The 20,929-nt window shown below is 35.9% G+C and overlaps 2 protein-coding genes across 2 annotated transcripts; one reads left to right on the top strand and one right to left on the bottom strand.

Moving 5' to 3' along the window:
- Positions 1 to 4,075: 4,075 nt before the first annotated feature.
- Positions 4,076 to 5,561, top strand: LOC140776353 (peroxidase 2-like). Its single transcript, XM_073120020.1, has 2 exons — positions 4,076 to 4,385; positions 4,639 to 5,561. The coding sequence occupies exons 1-2, from the start codon at positions 4,155 to 4,157 to the stop codon at positions 5,383 to 5,385; spliced, it is 978 nt and encodes a 325-aa protein (XP_072976121.1). The 5' UTR covers positions 4,076 to 4,154; the 3' UTR covers positions 5,386 to 5,561.
- Positions 5,562 to 11,102: 5,541 nt separating this feature from the next.
- Positions 11,103 to 12,084, bottom strand: LOC140776520 (peroxidase 2-like). The gene is made up of 2 exons (XM_073120252.1): positions 11,923 to 12,084; positions 11,103 to 11,840 (listed from the first exon to the last, which is right to left on the bottom strand). Exons 1-2 carry the CDS (start codon positions 12,082 to 12,084, stop codon positions 11,103 to 11,105), a joined length of 900 nt encoding a protein of 299 aa, XP_072976353.1.
- Between the last annotated feature and the right edge of the window lie 8,845 nt (positions 12,085 to 20,929).

Below are 20,929 nucleotides of genomic sequence, written 5' to 3'. Positions count from 1 at the left end.
TAGATGAAAAATCTTGGCGATGCACCATTTGTCTTAGAGATTAAAATACTAAGAAATAGGATCCAAGGCTAAATAGCTTTATCCCAAAGAAATTATATCAAAAAAATTATTATTAGATATGGCATGTCAAATAGTAAACTAGAGGATACTCCGGTGGCAAAGGGAGACAAGTTTAGTCTAAATTAGTGCCCTAAGAATTTCTTTAAAAAGGAAACAATGCTAAAGTATCCATATGCCTCAATTGTTGGGAGTATCATATATGCCCAAACAATCTCTTATAACATTTTCTACGATGGCTGTAGAGTTTTTTGCATGCTATATATAAAGCATTAAATCATGGTGTTTGGCTCCGTAACTTTGTCACAAGGCTACATATAGTGGATTCAATTGAGACCACTAAAATTGTATTGTGACAACAAGTTTGCGGTGTTATATGCAACTAACAACAAAAGTTCATTAAAGTCTAAGTACATTAACATTATGTTCTTAGTTGTAAAGGAAATATTACGAAATAGTTAGTTAGCTAGAGCAAAGATGAATAGACTTTATGCTAATAGATCTACTTACTAAGGGTTTAACACCCAAATAATTTCACAAGCATGTTGCTCATATGGCTGTAATTTCAGTTAGGGATGCTCGGTTTTAGTGAGAGTCTGTTAATTTATATTAGTCATATAATTTGCAACATCTTTATATGGATATGCATTTTTAATAAAATGATTATGTTTACATTATGTCACTGTTTAGGTTTGACCTCAATTTTGGATATATAATAAGCAATTAGTTGTTTAGATATGCATTTTATAATATGATTACATAATTTCAGTATTTAAAGTTTTTAAGTAAGGATACCAAGTTAGAAATAGGCATGACAAAATCATAATTTACATAAAATTTCTATGCTATACATCCAAATCATGATTCATATCACTTATATTAGTAATGTGATCATTGTTGGTTAAGTTACAAATAAATATAATAAAAGTTAATTTAGTTCTTTGGTAATATGATTGATGGATAGAATTGATTTTGAAATACATAAAGTTGACAAAAAAGTTTGCATGTGCATAATGTTTAAGCAATACATAATTAAAAGATTTAACATATTGCCCAAGTGGAAGATTATTGGACCATAATATCTAGCATTGAGCAAATATGTAATATAATTATAAATTACATACTATTATGTTTACGATTGTCTTACTAAATTAAGAATTATGTGACGATCTATGTATTTATTAGGATGTAGTCCATAGATGTGTATATCTATTTAGATAAAACTAAAATTATTGATAAAATGATTATGAGATTTATAAATAAGAGGAGTCAACTTTTAGAATCCCAAGAGGCTAGTATTCACTTGAATTGGTTCTCAAGACACAAGATAATAAATAGATAGAATTTGAAAGATTATTAAAATATCTACAGATCAGTTCCCTTCTCTTTGTTGACACCATCTAAGAGGGAGAAGAAAGATCAATAAAAAATTTGGAGAGAATTTTTCAAGGACAAATTTTGAAGTCTTAAAGAATCTATTATTATAATTTAAAAAGAAGGGTTTTTAGTCATTAGAGACGAGTCCTGTGCTTACAAGGATGGTTGGTGATTTCTCAAGAGATTGGATTGATCCATTAGAATTTTCATAGATTCAGGTATAAAATTCTGCACTCAAGTAATTTAAGATTCAAGAATATTTTGGCATAGATCAGTTCTTAGATTTAGGTAGAGAACTATTTATTCTTCCCCAAGGTGTAAGTGTTTGACCCCAATATATATAAATCTATGCTCTTAGAGAGAGAGAGAGAGAGAGAGAGAGAGAGAGAGAGAGAGAGAGAGAGAGAGAGAGAGAGAGAATGAAAGAGCGAATTAGAGAGAATGGGTTTGAGCAAGTAAAACCAAGATAAGATAAGATAAAGAGTCTTCCTCCTCTTTTTTATGCCAAATTAGGTGGAGTAAAGCTAGAACATGGGCAGCACAAGCTGGAAGTTTTGACTTTTCTCTCTCACGAGTCTTTAAATGAGCTCGAAGTGGCGTTGCGTTGCGTGTTTTTTTTTTTTTTTTTTTTTTTTTACAATTTCATTTTATCTTTTTAACGTAATAGAAGATTTGGTACAACCAACAAATTACCCATTTTTTTTCTTAAAGCAATATTTAACAAACCGACTATTTAATCCACACTCGTATTAATCCAAAATAATTAACAAGGAATAGTTCCTAGAGAGTGAAAATACATGTATAGTTTCGTCCATAGAAACTCAGCTAGTTGCTAAGACAAGTATATGGAGGGAAAATTACATTTGACCACCTTATAATTAAGTCTAAATGCACATCATCTATGTAATTTTATATGTATGATCTTATCCTTTTATTATTATATTCGAACTGAGATGTTATATCTTTTATCATATTTGACTAATCTACATGTTAAATTTAAAGATATTTATTAGAGACAAACTTGTAGATAATTAGATAAAAAATTTAATGTATCTAAAATAATACTAATAGAATTTCAGATAATATGGATATAATAAAAAAATATTTAGTATATTTATTATCTATTTATCATCTAAAATCTAGTCGATGTTATTTTTTCAAGATTATTCTACCTTAGAAACTTAAGGGATAACAAATGCTTTCAGTCTTATTAAGCAGAAGTATTTATATAAATAACATATATTCTAAGAGTTATTTATGTAAATATTAGCTTTAGATAAACATACAATGATACAAGCAAATAATAGATTTTATAAGGGTATACACTCAAAAAGTGCTTTAAAAACAAATTAATCAGCTATATATCAAAAGGTTGCATTATAGAGAATCTCATTAAGCTGGATTGCCACAATATCATAAAAGTCATATTATTCCAAATTAATAATATGAATGCTAATTTTCTTGCCATGCACCTTTCTAATCTTTATTTATTTCTTTTTGTTTTTTTTCTTGTAATTGCAGCTGAAAACTTTTCAAATTCGTAATCGCCGCTGTTACGCTATATAGTATTGTTATTGGATCGTTTTTAATGAAATATATTTCATACAAGAATACTGATTCCATTCAAACTAATTATTTCTTGAAAAAATAATTCTAACCAAAATAATTCATAAGGTTTAACTGGTTAGCAATCCATATTAAAAGTGGATATTAATTGATTTATGTCTTCGGGAAACAAAGAAGTAGAGTAATTTAGCACGGAATAATTGTTTGGATTAGTAAAATATATGTTAAGGAAAGTGAATAAATAAAGACACTATTTTACCCTTTGAAAGTTAAGGGGTAACCGGTTCGTTAACAGGTTCTTCTAGTTATATATCTACGATACTAAATAATCTCATCCCTTAGATAAAGAGAGAGAAATTAGAGGTTCATATAGAATCATTTGTCTTCATAGGATATATTTGAAAAATGGTTATCAAAATATACAGATGCATGTAAACAAAAATACCTGTATTTCTTCAAGTTTATAGAGTTTAAGTATGTATCATAATTTTTTTATGATTTATAACAAGTACAAATAGTTTTAAACTAATTTTTATTAATACTTTAGGCCTAACAGTGGAACAGTAGAATACGTTTTAACTTTTTAAAATTCCGTATTCACTAATCTACTAATCTACTAATCTACTAATGAGTAGATTGTACAGATCAAGAAATATGTGGAGATAAACCAATTTTATTATATCACTGCCAGAACGTGGCCCCTCCCAGTTATCATGAACGTGGCCTCAAGGATTCCGTGCGAGTTGGTCGCAAATTGAAAATTAGGAAGTTATTTTGAGCACACAGTATGGAATGGGGATTAAGGATGAAGGTATTCGCTTTGTTAATTGTTTTAAAGGGGTGAAAAGAAAAGATAAAAAAGTACTACAACAAGCCAACGCCTGCTATTGATCGACCACAGCTCATGTGAAATAAAAGTCAACTGTCATCTCGTGCTGTCCATGTTCTAGCTCTACTCCACATAAGTTGGCATAAGAAAGAGGAGAATTCTCTATCTTATATATCGTTGGTTTACTTGCTCAAACCCATCCCTTCTCATCTATAAATAGCTATCGGCATGAGCAGCTCTTCATCATCAGCTAGTTGCTCTTCCTCGCTGCTCACTTTCTTCATCTCTCTATCTCTCTAAGAGCATATATATATATATAGTAAAGATGAGCAGTAGTAGAGATCAGCTTCCTCTCTTGGCCTCTTGCTTTCTCTTTGCATTGGCCATCCAAGCCATGCTTCCCACGTCCTCTGCTTCCCTACAAGTTGGATTCTATGGTTGCAAGTGTCCAAAGGTTGAGGAGATTGTTAGAAACGTGGTGTATAAGGCTGTGGCCAAGAATCCTCGCGAGGGCGCTGGCCTTATTAGGCTCTTCTTCCACGATTGCTTTGTTAGGGTACGTTTACAAAGCCCTGTCATCATAATTTGGTCCATCGTTTTAATTTATATAAATCATATTATGAGATCTGATACACATCATTGCTTATATATAAATAATTATATATATATATATATAGTGGATCCTTATGGTTTTGTATCACCTTTGAATCTAACAGTGACAGTTGGTATATATATATATATAGTAGATCCTTATGGTTTTGTATCACCTTTGAATCTAACAGTGACAGTTGGTATGGTTGCACCTGCAGGGCTGTGATGCATCAGTCCTCCTCGACCCGACCCGCAGCAATCCGACGACAGAGAAAACGTTCCCTCCAAATAATAGCCTGGAAGGATTCGACGTGATCGACGAAGCCAAGGCCGCGGTCGAGCACCACTGCCCCGGCGTCGTCTCTTGTGCTGACATCATCGCCTTCGCTGCACGCGACTCAGCTAAATTCCTTGGTAACATCAGCTACGCCATCCCCTCCGGTAGGCGTGACGGAAGGGTGTCCACGGCGGCCGAGGCACTCCAAAGTCTGCCCCCTCCTTTTTTCAACCTCACGCAGCTCAAGGCAAATTTCGCATCCAAAGGATTATCCGTGGATGATCTTGTCACCCTCTCCGGAGCGCACTCCGTCGGCGACTCCCACTGCTCGTCCTTCTCCAGTCGCCTCTCACCCCAGGATCCGTCGATGAACCCATCCTTTGCAGCACTGTTGAGGAGAAAATGCCCATCGACCGCAAGCTCTAGTCCCCATGTGGATCAGGATATTGTGACGCCAAACAAATTGGACAACCAGTACTACAAGAACGTGAAGGCTCACAAAGTGCTGTTCACTTCCGACCAGACCTTGCTGAGTAGCCCTCAGACGGCGGCCCTGGTGACGAGCTATGCGACTAACCCGATAGCTTGGGAGGCGAAATTTGGGGCAGCCATGGTGAAGCTGGGCTATGTCGGCGTGCTCACTGGAAACCAGGGTGAAGTCAGGAAGACGTGCAGGGTTGTGAACTAGCATTTGCCATGTGCATGCAAGATGACCTCGCATTCATTTTCTGGCACTCTCCAACTTGTTCAGTCTGTTGATGTTGTTTTACCTTATTCCACCTGAGAAATAAATTTTGAGGAAAGATAATTTAACGAGCTTTATTTTACATCTTAGATTCAGAATAGATGCAATTGCAGTTAATATGTTGAACTCACCTCAATATGTATCAAATTTACTTTTCATTACTATCACCATTGCCCTACTGTATTCCTTAGAAGAACTTAACTCCTCTATTAATATTTTTTTAATATTATAAAATTCTAAAATAAATAAATCAGATGTAGAAAAGATAAATTCAGATAACACATTAGTTGCATTATTTATGACTATCAATATCTTCCAAACTTGTCTAAAGTTGCACTAGTTTTATTTAGTCTGATGGAGTTGTTTTATCTTATTAATTATTTGCCATCATTAGTAGATTACTTTGAAGTAAATCTTTGAGCTGCCTTAAGTACTTAGAAACATTCTTTTTATCATGCTCATGGCATGATATGGTTTGTCTATCCTACCTAACACTTATGAGTAAGCAGTTTATTGTAACGTATTGTTTTGCTCAAATGAAGGCATGGGCTATAGGTAGAGAAAAAAATATCATGAACCATTTAGACATAGTAAGGAACTTCAGCGTATTCATTTTCCACCAAATTAATGTATCCAAAATGAAGACATGGTTTGTGACCTAACATTGCCATGCACATGCAAGATGACCTGGCATTTGTTTTTTATTTTTGGTGGATTGTTTAGCTCTCCGACTTGTTTAGATGTTGACGTTGTTTTTCTTCTTTCTTATTTCATTATTTTATTCTATTTTCCTATTGGACTACTATATGTTTAAATCCGAACAATTTAATACATGAAAAGCCCTTAAAAAAATCTCTTATTTGCTTGTATGCTCTATTAAAATTATATTTACATGTATACCCTACAAACATATATACTCTTTGTATAACTATCCTCCTAGTTATATTCAGCTTGAGTATGAACAATTTTATAGAGAAAAATTAAAAGATATTTTATTTTAGAAAAATAGTTGGAAACTAGAATAAGAATATTTTTATATGTTGACATTTAAATTATTAAATTTTAAAAATAATTTAATGGTTATTTAATTTCAGGGGATATTTAGTATTTTAAATGGTATACATGTAAAAATCATTCATATTCAATGGTATATGTGTAAATATCAAGATGGACATTGTATATACAAAAATAACCCGTATTTAAAAATAGGACTTTTTGTAAAATAAGCCCGATATTATGGACTTTTATTGGTTCGAATCCTACAATATGATTTCTCTAAAAGAAATTCATGTCTTTTACAACGGATATCTCATTAACACCCTACTATCAAGAAAATTAAGTAACCCATATTTCTGAAATCTTCAAAATGCTACCACTGATAAAAAAATTTGAATAAATCTTGTGAGATAAGCATAATTCAAAATTTTAAATGCTAAATTAAAATAAGAATTAAAGAATTATATAATATCAACCTTGAATTAAAATTGAATAATTTGTAGATTCTTATATGTTTAGGTGAGGTGACTTAAAATTAACCGGTGTTAAATAAATACCTTTTATAAAATACAAGGATTTTTTTTTTTGAAAATGTAATAAAGCAGGGTTTGAAACAAAATAAACCTATAATTTTTAGGATTTTCTTTTTATTTTCTCGACTATCATCATTTTTCATATACCTTCCCTAAACTAAATTATTAAGAATACTATACTTCTTTATATAAAATAATTAAATTATCCATCCACTTACAGTGGCATAAGAGTTAAGTGTGTTAGCTAATGAAATAAATTTTAATTTTCTTTGTAATTCCTTTATTATTATTAAAAAGTTCTTCATCCATAAGATATGCATAACCAAAGTTGCCTTTGCCGTAATTAGTGAGAATGTCCTTTTTGCATTAATTTTCTATTAAATTTACTCTAGAGTATTCAAGCTATCCATCCAAACATAAAATCAAATCTTAGAATTAGAGTTTGTATAGATATTTACTTGGAAGCCCTAAGTATCTTGTGCAATGTTGTCCGTCTAATATTTGTAGGCTTACAATACCATTTGATGTGACACTTTATGCTGCAATGCCAATAATCATCTCCTTTATCTTTACCAGACTAGATTTTCTTCTTCTTGACTTGAGAGTTATCCCCACTACTTTGCCAGATATCTTCTCCAGATTTCTTGGGTAATTAAAACACCTACGACAACATCATAATTCAGAGTAGAAGATCCTGACAAAATTTTCAAGGCCGTAACTAGGCCAATCCAACTCTCAGGTTGAGATGATAAATTTAATAGTGCCTGGATCTCATTGTCAAAGTTGTTGCCAGCCGAGCTCAACTTATTATGATAGTATTAAATTCATTCATATGTTCCGCAACCCATCCACCTTCAACTATCTTCAGGTTGAATGTCTTTTTCATTAGGACAACTTTGTTGGACGCCGATGGTTTAGCCAACATACTCATCATAACCTGAAGTCATTGCCTATTTGGAAATATTAAAAGCTATTTATGTTGCCAGGGAGAATCGCACAATTACAAGTGCTTTTTTGATACCAAACTTCCGCTAATGTTCTCATAGCATCTCGAAAGGAGGGCTATATAACAAAAGCTCGATATATGGGGCTTTATATTTATTATTTAATTAATATAATATATATATATTTATATATTATATTTTAAATTATTTAATAAGTTCTCTTAATATTATTATTTTTTTTATAAAAAATATTTAGTTAGAAAACTCTCATCAATATTTTTATAATAAGACTAATATTCAATAATTTCATAAATAATATTAAATGACTATTTTTTAATTAAACATATCAAAATTATATTACACGAAATAATTTTTTTAAATAACTTAAATAATTTAATATTATACTCATTTTAAATATCTCGATGAGACATTTCCAATAGTATTATTTTTTATTAAAAATTAATTAGTAAAATTAATTATATATTCAGTCTAACTAATTAGATTATTTAATAAATGATACAGACGGAATTTAAATTTTTAGATTAAGCTTTTGTAGGGTAAAAGTAAATTTTTTTTAAAATTAAATTGTATTGGAGCTGGGCTCCAAATTTGAAGCTCCACAGTAGCTGGCTCCGAATTTGGAATTCCATTTGAAGCCCTGTTGGAGCCCCACCAGGCTCCAAATTTAGAGTTTTCGAGCCCGGTTAGAGATACTCTTAGACTTCTCTTTAGCTTAATTTCCAAGTGTTAGATAAAGATGTCTCTCATAAAAGTAGTACTGTTTGATTTGTCGATTTAATTAGGATTAGAAAAAGATATAAAAGGAAAAATTACTCTCAATATAACCATAAAATCATGTTATCTCTTTTTCTTTGATTATAAATTCACTCATTTCTATATTTGCACCATAGCTCTTTACTAGACCTCTAATGAGCTCTTACGATATAGGTTTGTGTGTTATAAGTTGTGTGCAGCACTCCTAGCCCAGGGCATATCTTCATTTCCTAGGGGCAATCTATAAAGATCTTTGCTTATTTCTCCAGGAGTCCAAGCATCCAAATATTAAGAATTAATTAAGTTTAGTTCTTTTTAATTATTATATTTATTATTTTTATCGTAGTTGTTAGATCGTTTCTATCTTTATTGGAGTAGACAGTAATCGTAGAACTCTTCCAAGCACCAAAATCGTAGCCACCACCTTCCTCCAGCATCCACTCTACTATATAGCTATCCACTATCACAATTGGCTATCCACCACCTTCTGATGACCGTTACAACGTCAGATATTTATCGTTTTGTCCTATTTCAATCTCACTCAACTATTTTATTTATATCTTTTTATCCGGACTTCCAATTTAGATGATTTGTAACATAGATTTGATGAAATTTGATACAATAGCCTCGTGTAGTTGTAGGGTAGGAACGCTGAGCACATATACTTCTTCAACTTGTCCCATAACTCTTATCTTTAGTTTCCCTGGTAGCAACTAGAGATACTCATTTGACGTCAAGAACCTCCTCGAAATTGAAGACTTCCTCCACGTGGCAATACACTCTAGGAACTTTCAGGTTATAGGTCTCCATGGAACTTAGGCACTTCAATCTTTAAACTTGATTCCCATTGCCCTGAATTGTGATGGACTGTTGGGCTTTTTTCCTTTGGCAGATAACTATCAAAAGGGTTCTCAAAATCATACGCCTACTCCTTGTCTGATACATGGGTTTTCTAGATGGGCGGCAGATGGCATGTTGTTGTTGGACCAAAGTAGTCAACATGGCAACCTGCTGATTTAATGCTCCGACCTGTCAAGTAAGCAACATCATCATGATCATGGAGCATATAAGAATTGAACGCCGATGATCTTGTTGATTTTCTAATGAAATTATCACGAACTAGAGCATCAAAGACTTGATGATCCAAGACAATACCAGGAACAATATAAAATAAAACTCTAACAACTTTATTCAATCTCCAATAATTTATGAATACAACCTTTCAACAATATGAAAATAATCGAAATGAGAAAAAAATCATAATTTTACCAAAATAAATAAAAATGAGATAAATATAGAAAAAATAAATCTAATCATAGAGATCTCGAAGGCATTACACCATTGTGTCTTCTCGATGTCATTACAAATCATGTCCGATAAAAAAATGATTAATGTTACTTAAGTAATAGAATGTCTTGTTTAACCACTTAGCGGGGTAATTAGGACTTGGTTCTCTTTCTTAGGCAAGACTATCCTAGGACTAGGTTGGAACAAATTAGTTATTTAGACGCGGAGACATTTTGGTTGTGAATTCCAAAGTGACAAATAAAATCATAAGCCTTTAAGATAAAGAAGGGCGTGAGCGTTTTGTATGTTGTATGTCTACTTTTTTTTTGAAATATTTCCAGTAGTTTTGGTAGATGAAGACGAAATTACGCTCCAAATTGTTGATGATTTACTCAATACAATATTTCTTAGGCGAAAAAGAGAATATCTAATCGAGGGAGAGAACAGGTAAAACAAAAAATCCATGGGTATTTGAACCCGAGGGTAAAATTCGTGGTACTTTATTACTAAGTCTAGCTTATATTGGAAGCTTGAACAAATTATGGAATGGTCATAGCATTTAAATTGTTTTGAATGGGTAAATCAATCATTTGTCCTTGGGATCTCCCTTTAAGCTGTATATACGACTTTCCGTTAAAAGATATACCTTGAAATATGAATTATAGGACACTTCAGAATTCAGATGGTTATGTTGTTATGTTATATAGTATAAGGACTAATCCAATCGAGCTCACGAATTTACCGATAAACGGGTCGATTATTTGGGACGTGCTGGTCGTATGTATAGAACCTTCAGGATTGGGCACAGTATCAAAGATTTTTAGAAGCACTGTACCCATTGAGCAAAGATAGGTTGTAATTGTACAGCGATATCTGAAAACATATCTTGACTTTCATAAAGATTTACTTTCAAGTAATTTATTGGATATTACATGATGACAAACAAAATATGAATGGGAACAAAATAATAAAATAAAACAAGACAAACAACGTTAACAGACTAAACGAACCACAAAGTGTTGCATGACGAAACAACATACGTACGTCGGAAGACAAATATGAAATTATGCTGAGAAAACCACCGCATATGCATAGCAAGTCGTACTGAAACTAGCTAGCTAGCTAGCTAGTTTGCAACCCTACATGTCTTCCTGACCTCACCTTGGTTTCCAATAAGCACTCCTATATTGCCCATCTTCACCATTGCAGCACCAAACTTCTTCTTCCAGGCTCCTTGATGCCTCGCAAACCCCTCCACTAAGGTCGCCGTCTGGGGGCTAGCGAGCAACGCAACATCAGAAGAAAACAACACTTTGTGAGCTATCACGTTCTTATAGTATTGGTTATCCAATTTATTTGGTGTCACAATATCTTGATCCACAACCACAGTACGGCTTGCAGTCGACGGGCATTTGCTCCTCAAGAATGCAATGAAAGATGGCTCGATAGACGGATCTTGGAGCGACAGGGATGAGCAGCGGGACTCACCAATGGAGTGTGCTCCGGAGAGGGTAACCAGATCATCGACGGATAGTCCTTTTGATGCGAAGCTGGTGATGAGCTGGGTGAGGTTAAAGAAAGGAGGGGGCAAATTTTGGAGTGCCTCGGCCGCGATGGAGACCCTTCCGTCGTGCCTTCCAGAGGGGATGGCGTACGTTATACCACCGAGGAATTTAGCCGCATCACGAGCGGCAAATGCGATAATGTCCGCACAAGAGACAACGCCTGGACAGTGGTGCTCGAGAGCAGTCTTGGCTTCATCAATCACGTCGAAGCCATGCAAGCTAGGGTTATTTGGAGGAGAAGTTTTCTCCGTGTTGGGGTTGGCTGGTGTTGGGTCGAGGAGTACGGAGGCATCACAGCCCTGGTGCAAAAATTAATGGTAGTTAGTCTCATATATATATATATGGGTGTCTGTGTGTGTGTGTAATGTATAAGTCAATTACCCTAACAAAGCAATCGTGGAAGAACAGCCTAGTAAGGCCGGCGCCAAGGCCAGGAGTCTTGGCCACAGCCTTGTACACCACCTTTCTCACAATCTCTTCAGCCTTTGGGCACTTGCAACCATAGAATCCAACTTGTAGGGAAGCAGAGGACGTGGGAAGCATGGCTTGAATTGCCAATGCAAACAGAAGGCAGGAGGCCAAGAGACGAAGTTGACATCTACCTCCTCTGCTCATCTTTACTATATATATGTATGCTCTTAGGTGGGCGGGAGAGAGTGAAAGAGAGCAGTGAGGAAGAGCAGCTAGCTGATGATGAAGAGCTGCTCATGCCGATAGCTATTTATAGACTCGAAGGGATTGTATTTAAGCAAGTGAACCAATGATAAGATAAAGAATCTACTCCTCTTTTTTAATGCCAAATTAGTTGAAGAAGTAAGGTAGAACGTGGACAGCACAAGCTCGAAGTTTGACTTTGATTTCTCACCAATCTGTACTGAGTTCGAAGGGGCATTGCGTTTACAATTTCTTTTTAACGTAATAGAAGATTTGGTACAATCGACAAATTACCCGTTTTTTTTTCCTTAAAACAATATTTAACAAACCGAAACTCATATTTAACAGGGGAAAGTTACTAGCTAGTGAAAATACATTTACAGTTTCGTACGTAGATGTAGGTACTTGGTTTCGTACTATAAATAGACTCGAGAATGTGATGTATCCAATAGGCTTAAGAGTACATGTTAATTGGGATAATTAAGATCTTACTAATAGAAATGAAGAGGTGGAGGAATCAAAAGTCTGGATTCCTAGGCCTTAATATAATTAATTATTCTTCTGCAAAAGAAGGTCTTATATATCTCTTTATTCCTTATCTAAGACATGTGATCCTTCCTAATAGATGATAATTAGATGCTTATAGGTTGGTGCTAGTTTATAAATTATTGAGTAGTTAGCTTGTTACTAGAATAAGCCCACAGAATTCAAGTCTCAAGTTTAAACATTCAAAACCCGTAGCCTAAGAGCAGAAAAACAGCTTAGGTGTTTGAATGGCCTAGCCTAGCATTCGAATGTTTGTCGGCCATACGAACTCACAACGGTTGGGATATTTCGTATTATAGTTTATTATTATTTTTAGACGTATGACTAACCTCTAAATATTTGAAATGGTAGCCACGTTGACATTATTAATTATTTGGGCATTTGTTTTGTATCTAGGCTTGAACTAATCTTCTCCCTCATCCTTTCTCCCTCGTAGTACCAGCTTTGAGATTCAATCCACGATTGAGTTACAACTCTGTCGGTTCTCCCTCTTCACTTTGATGACCCTCCTTTTGGTAAGTATCCCCATTCTCCCTCCTCTTTTACAATCCTTACCAATTCGTAAGCCATTAATCCTTATCTTATATCGATCAAGGTTAATCTCCATTAATCTAACCTTTCCTAAAACTATCCCACTTCCCCAAAACATCTTACTCCCTTTCACCCTACCTAAATCTCTACTCCACCACCATCATCACATCCATAATGATCTTTAGTTCCCTTCAAAGTACTCTAACATTCGATCTAGAGAGTAGATCAATCCCATCCAAAAACCTACCCAAGCCTATTTATCCTTTGGGATTGAGTTACAACAAGTCGGGATCTGAGCAAGATTTCCTTGGCGTGTCTCCATGATGATGTAGGTGAATAGTCGCATAATAAATCATCGAAACCTTGAGTCAAATGATCGCACAACAAAATGCCAAGTTTTTGCAAGTAATCCAAGAAAGGCCGATGCAAGGACAAGTGGTACCTAAATCCTCCACACATAAACCACCCATAAAAGTCCCACCGGTCAGTCAAGGACATGAGAGGGAGACCACGCTTGAGCCGAGGCTAGGTGGGCCTCGCTTGCGAGTGCGATTTGAAGATGACGATAATGTTGATCTCTGGATTGAGATGGATGATGAGGAAGACTGAGGAGCTAAAAGAGGACGTTAAAAGAATCATGTGTGACTAGCAGAGCATCCACTTTTGATCAGGACTGGGGCAAGATTGGATCCCAACCAAGATAACGACATTTGTAGGCACACTATTTAATTGTAGTTTTTGATTTTTCGAGGTGGCGATCCGATTAATTGGTTGTATTGTGCTAAATAATTATTCATTTTCTAGGGAATGGCTAAGGATAAAAAGGTTCTCCTTGCATTCTTCCACCCCGATGATGCGGTATTGAGATAGTTTTTGTGAGTTACCATGCATTAGCCGATTGTGTTATGAATTGAGCGTCAGCTACCTGATCAAGCTCAGATGCAAGGAATCAATCCGCATAATCGAAAGAAAATATTCTCTAAATATTCGTAGTGAGAAAATTATGCAAATAGATGGGATCGTTTCGTATCTTCCTGACTATATTTTTGATATTCAAGCCCTTCATAAATTCTGACTTTAGCTAGGGCAAAAATAGGTAATGTTACTATAGAGGTGGAGATGACGGGTGATGGTAATGATGAAGGTGATGGTGGTGATGGATTGGTGGCACGAGGTGCTATTGGGTGAAGGAAAAGGGGGGAGAAGGTGGCCGAGATCCTAAGGAGTAGAGAGGACTTGATAAATGACGGGGAATAGGAGTAATCGATGTTGAGGTGGCACACGGCTATGGTTTAAGCGAGGAGGGAGAAGAGTTAGAGTACAGGAAAAAGAAAGGAAAACATAATATTTATTAATAATCCCAAATAAGTATTCAACATATTAAGAGGCAAACCTAACAAGCAAAATAATTGAATGAGGTTAACCGTGTTCAAACACACAATTCACGTTCTCTGTATGTGCGAACGTATGCAGGCGTTCGAACGCAACCTGCACACATTTAAACATGCAATTTGCATTCCTGTATGTGCAAACTTATGCAAGCGTTCGAATAGGGTGTTCGAATACGACCTTTCCACGTTCGAACGCGACAACTAGAATTCTTATTTTTGAAGAAATCTAAGAAACCAAAATAAAAAAGGGTCCATAGGTTGTATCCATGCACAAGATGACTTAGTGTGCTCCGAATCACATCAGATTGAAACCTAGATGGAGTTTCATTGTTTACTCTACAAACGGTTTAGATTGTTGAGCTACAAAGATTTCCATGATATCTTTGTAAAGACAGGCCAAAAGCTGATTGTTAGATCCTACCAAGGGGAATTTGAGCGAGTGTCCAGCCGATGCATGCTACTGTGGTTAGACATTCAATTCAAATTCACCTTCATCGTCGGCTTGTTGGAGAACATTCAAGCCATAGAGGATGCTCTACTTATGGAGGACAAATGTAGAGCACTTAGAGGGCACTCGAGGTGGCCATGGAATAGTAGGCCACCATTGAAGCCATCGCATACCGGTAACAACTTAGTTTACCTACTACGGGCTCTTACGGGTGCTACTCAACACTAGCCACCATTTCTTACTTCCATTGATGTGAAGACAGCTCCTAGGCCTACTATGCATACTCTAATACCTACCTTAGTAGAGGACTGAAAGGCCAAAGTATTGTGCTTCAAGTGCCTTTAGGTATGACCATTGCGCAATAGACCAAATCGGTGATGCTTATCGATGATGAGGCTGAGAAGAATGTACATGCGGGCGAGGTCACACTATTGGTGATGAGCATGAGGATGAGCAACAACTAGTAGCTAAGGAGGAGATTGATTTGGAGGAGACATGGGTGCAATCTTATTACATGCCTACTCTAGAGCCACTACACTACCGAAGACCCTATGAGTGGACGACATCATTAGAAAGCATCAGTGCATATCCTCATTGAAAGGTAGAGTACACTTAACTTTCTAGATGAGTGGCTAGTCTGGAAGATCAGGCCCACTTCTAAACCAATAGTAAGATTTGATGTCACCATTGGCGATATGAAAATGCTCCGAGCCAAAAATATTTATAGTGCTATTTAGGTGCGAGTCCAGGGATAGATCTTTGTCATGGACTTGTATCTTATTATACTACATGGAGCGCATGTTGTCTTAGGGACATAATGACACTTGAGCTTGGGTCCAGTCATATTTGACTTTGGAGAGATGTGCCTCACTTTTATTCACAACAGTAGGAGGGTGCAACTTGATGGTATCCGGTCGCACTAAGGAGCTACCTTGAAGCCGCTACTTAGCTTGCTGAGCACTATGAACCTAGCTTACTTGATGTAGCTAGCTGCCATAGAGCTTGAGTAGACACATGAGTCAAGTATAGCTAATGATTTGGCTCATGGCTTACAAGAGTTTTCAATCCTCTTTGAGAAGCTGAATGGGTTACCACAAGCATATAAGGTAGACCATTGCATAGAGATCATGCCGAGCACCAAACTAGTGAACGCTAGACCTTTCCTTTATCCTCATGTTTAGAAGATCTCTAGATTGGTGATAGAGGTGTTGGACCAAGGCATACAACCTAGTCGGAGTGCATATTCTTGACCCGTGCTGCTGGTGAGGAAGAAGAATGAGAATTAGCAATTCTGTGTGGACTACTGAGAGTTAAACTCTATCACTGTCACGGATCGATATCCCATTTTGGTTATTAAGGAGTTATAGAACGTGTTGGTTGGCACTTTCTTCTTTAGCAAACTTGATTGGAGGCTCAGATACCACTAGATCTGAGTGCACCCTAATTATGTTCACAAAACAATATTTTAAACTCATGACGACTACTAGAAGTTTTGAGTTATGCTGTTTGGCCTAACGAACATGACGACGATATTCGAATGCCTGACATTAGGAGATTTCATATTAGAGTTTATTTATTGTTTTTGGACATATGACTAGCCTCTAAATGTGTAGAATGACAACCACTTTTGCATTATTGATATTTAGGCATTTGTTTTGTATCTAGGCTTGAGCCAACTTTCTCCCTCTTCATTTCTCTCTCTTAGTATCCGCTTCGAGATTAAAGCTGTGGTTGAGTTTACAACTTTGTCATTAAGACATTCACCCTTATCCTCTAGTGATCAATGTTAATCTCCATAAACCTAATCTTTTGCATAACTACCTCACAACTTCCCCAAGACATCTTACCTTTTTTCTCCCTTTCTACAACCCCACTCCACCATCATCACCTCCACATAATCTCCACTATCTCTTGAACTACTCTAACCTTCGATCTACCCATAAAAGTACATTAAAGCTAACCAAAAGCCCTAACCAAGCCTACCTATCCTTTCTCCTTCCAAATTTGGTATTGATTTGAGATCGGGTTGCAACAATTGGCATGAAACAAAATCACAACAATAGTAACAAATAATAATAGTTATATATTACATAAGCAAGGTTTTCACCTTTTATGAGGAAAGTTATCATCATATATCTAGATATTTGTTCTACATGAGAGATTATTGACTCTTAACAATAGAGGATTGATAGATATCATTGACATCGACGTCAACACTAACACACACGAGAACTTGAGAAAATATAATGTATTAGACGCAGAGATAAACTATTAATGAAGAGTGGTTAACTATGACAGACTTTAAGCAAGAGATAGAGTGTAAAAATTTGGACAGCGTGTTGTCTAAGAGATTGTAAGTATTTCTTCTTTCTATAATTGAGATAAAATTGATTGATTTGATTTGAGTGTACTTGTGATTTTTATTTTCTTGACAGACTAAGAGGTCTTTTCTTATTTAAAAAAATTATGTCAAGTTCTTTGGCATGCATGTTTTCCTATCCTGCTTACTTTTTTTGTTTTCTCTCCCATTTATTTTGAAAGCTGTTCGTAGATTTCTAATATTCATTTGAATTCAAATTACATTCCAGCTCAATTGGTGGATCAGTCCATATTCTAGATTTACAATCATGAGAGGTTAGACTGGCTATCCTGTGAGCTACCCTATTGTTTGTGCGGCTTGTGAAGAAGACCCTAGCCTGAGTGTAGTTTGATATCCACTGTTAGCATTCCAGCACCATCGGGCGTATGGACCAATCCACATTGTCTGCACTCCCATTTATAGCTTTTACCATTAGTGAATCACTAAAGATTCGGCTATCCTTAGGCAACAGAAGTCTTTCCATCATCTCCATACCTTCCAACAGGGTTAGGATTTTTCCTATTAATGCACTGGGGCAATGATCAAGGTAGGTACTTTTGGCAACGCAGAACGATCGCAGGTGCCTATAGAGGATGATGCCGAGCCCTCCTGAGCTGTCATTTCTCCAAGACGCATCAACCCAGCAGACCAGGTTGTTTTCCTTTGGAATTGCTTGAGGTTGCATAGAAAGCCTTTCATGTTGCTCCAACTCGTACGTGTCATTGTCGGTACAATACGCCCATTAGCCGCTCTAAGCACCATCTCTGGGCGACCATCAATGCCTTTAAAGACCTTGTTATTTCTTGCTTTCCAGAGCTCCCACGTCATAGTAAACATGTGAGCAAGCCTATCCGGGCTTAGCTGCTTCGCCATGAGCAAGACCACGTGTCTAAGCGGTCTGGCACTTGGTTAGTCCTAAGCTCAAGGTTGCTTGCAAACCAGACAACTCTAGCCAACTGCCATCCCAAGAGCAGATGCTCAATGCTTTCAGAATAAGATTTGCAAACTGGGCAGGCTGTGCCCACCTGTGGGAGACGCTTCACCAGTTCTTCCCCGACCACGACGACGCCATTCATATAGTGCCAGATGAATGTTAGCAATTGAGGCATGGCTTGCTTGCAACCCCATGTTATCTCTTTTTCTTTGATTATAAATTCACTCATTTCTATATTTGCACCATAGCTCTTTACTAGACCTCTAATGAGCTCTTAGGATATAGATTTGTGTGTTATAAGTTGTGTGCAGCACTCCTAGCCCAGGGCATATCTTCATTTCCTAGGGGCAATCTATAAAGATCTTTGCTTATTTCTCCAGGAGTCCAAACATCCAAATATTAAGAATTAATTAAGTTTAGTTCTTTTTAATTATTATATTTATTATTTTTATCGTAGTTATTAGATCGTTTCTATCTTTATTGGAGTAGACAGTAATCGTAGAACTCTTCCAAGCACCAAAATCGTAGCCACCACCTTCCTCCAGCATCCACTCTACTATATAGCTATCTACTATCACAATTGGCTATTCACCACCTTCTGATGACCGTTACACCGTCAGATATTTATCGTTTTGTCCTATTTCAATCTCACTCAACTATTTTATTTATATCTTTTTATCCGGACTTCCAATTTAGATGATTTGTAACATAGATTTGATGAAATTTGATACAATAGCCTCGTGTAGTTGTAGGGTAGGAACGCTGAGCACATATACTTCTTCAACTTGTCCCATAACTCTTATCTTTAGTTTCCCTGGTAGCAACTAGAGATACTCATTTGACGTCAAGAACCTCCTTGAAATTGAAGACTTCCTCCACGTGGCAATACACTCTAGGAACTTTCAGGTTATAGGTCTCCATGGAACTTAGGCACTTCAATCTTTAAACTTGATTCCCATTGCCCTGAATTGTGATGGACTATTGGGCTTTTTTCCTTTGGCAGATAACTATCAAAAGGGTTCTCAAAATCATACGCCTACTCCTTGTCTGATACATGGGTTTTCTAGATGGGCGGCAGATGGCATGTTGTTGTTGGACCAAAGTAGTCAACATGGCAACCTGCTCATTTAATACTCCGACCTGTCAAGTAAGCAACATCATCATGATCATGGAGCATATAAGAATTGAACGCCGATGATCTTGTTGATTTTCTAATGAAATTATCACGAACTAGAGCATCAAAGACTTGATGATCCAAGACAATACCAGGAACAATATAAAATAAAACTCTAACAACTTTATTCAATCTCCAATAATTTACGAATACAACCTTTCAACAATATGAAAATAATCGAAATGAGAAAAAAATCATAATTTTACCAAAATAAATAAAAATGAGATAAATATAGAAAAAATAAATCTAATCATAGAGATCTCAAAGGCATTACACCATTGTGTCTTCTCGATGTCATTACAAATCATGTCCGATAAAAAAATGATTAATGTTACTTAAGTAATAGAATGTCTTGTTTAACCACTTAGCGGGGTAATTAGGACTTGGTTCTCTTTCTTAGGCAAGACTATCCTAGGTCTAGGTTGGAACAAATTAGTTATTTAGACGCGGAGACATTTTGGTTGTGAATTCCAAAGTGACAAATAAAATCATAAGCCTTTAAGATAAAGAAGGGCGTGAGCGTTTTGTATGTTGTATGTCTACTTTTTTTTTGAAATATTTCCAGTAGTTTTGGTAGATGAAGACGAAATTACGCTCCAAATGGTTGATGATTTACTCAATACAATATTTCTTAGGCGAAAAAGAGAATATCTAATCGAGGGAGAGAACAGGTAAAACAAAAAATCCATGGATATTTGAACCCGAGGGTAAAATTCGTGGTACTTTATTACTAAGTCTAGCTTATATTGGAAGCTTGAACAAATTATGGAATGGTCATAGCATTTAAATTGTTTTGAATGGGTAAATCAATCATTTGTCCTTGGGATCTCCCTTTAAGCCGTATATACGACTTTCCGTTAAAAGATATACCTTGAAATATGAATTATAGGACACTTCAGAATTCAGATGGTTATGTTGTTATGTTATATAGTATAAGGACTAATCCAATCGAGCTCACGAATTTACCGATAAACGGGTCGATTATTTGGGACGTGCTGGTCGTATGTATAGAACCTTCAGGATTGGGCACAGTATCAAAGATCTTTTAGAAGCACTGTACCCATTGAGCAAAGATAGGTTGTAATTGTACAGCGATATCTGAAAACATATCTTGACTTTCATAAAGATTTACTTTCAAGTAATTTATTGGATATTACATGATGACAAACAAAATATGAATGGGAACAAAATAATAAAATAAAACAAGACAAACAACGTTAACAGACTAAACGAACCACAAAGTGTTGCATGACGAAACAACATACGTACGTCGGAAGACAAATATGAAATTATGCTGAGAAAACCACCGCATATGCATAGCAAGTCGTACTGAAACTAGCTAGCTAGCTAG

This window comes from Typha angustifolia, chromosome 14, assembly GCF_048772165.1.
Source record: "Typha angustifolia cultivar Huaian chromosome 14, ASM4877216v1, whole genome shotgun sequence".
In the NCBI taxonomy this organism is placed as follows: Eukaryota; Viridiplantae; Streptophyta; class Magnoliopsida; order Poales; family Typhaceae; genus Typha; species Typha angustifolia.
This window is presented reverse-complemented; position numbering and strand designations above follow the sequence as displayed.

Coding starts and splice junctions, on each gene's coding strand:
- LOC140776353 (XM_073120020.1), top strand. CDS start 4,155: ATGAGCAGTAGTAGAGATCAGCTTCCTCTCTTGGCCTCTTGCTTTCTC. Junction 4,386..4,638: donor TCCACGATTGCTTTGTTAGG/GTACGTTTACAA, acceptor TTGCACCTGCAG/GGCTGTGATGCATCAGTCCT.
- LOC140776520 (XM_073120252.1), bottom strand. CDS start 12,084: ATGCTTCCCACGTCCTCTGCTTCCCTACAAGTTGGATTCTATGGTTGC. Junction 11,841..11,922: donor TCCACGATTGCTTTGTTAGG/GTAATTGACTTA, acceptor TTTTTGCACCAG/GGCTGTGATGCCTCCGTACT.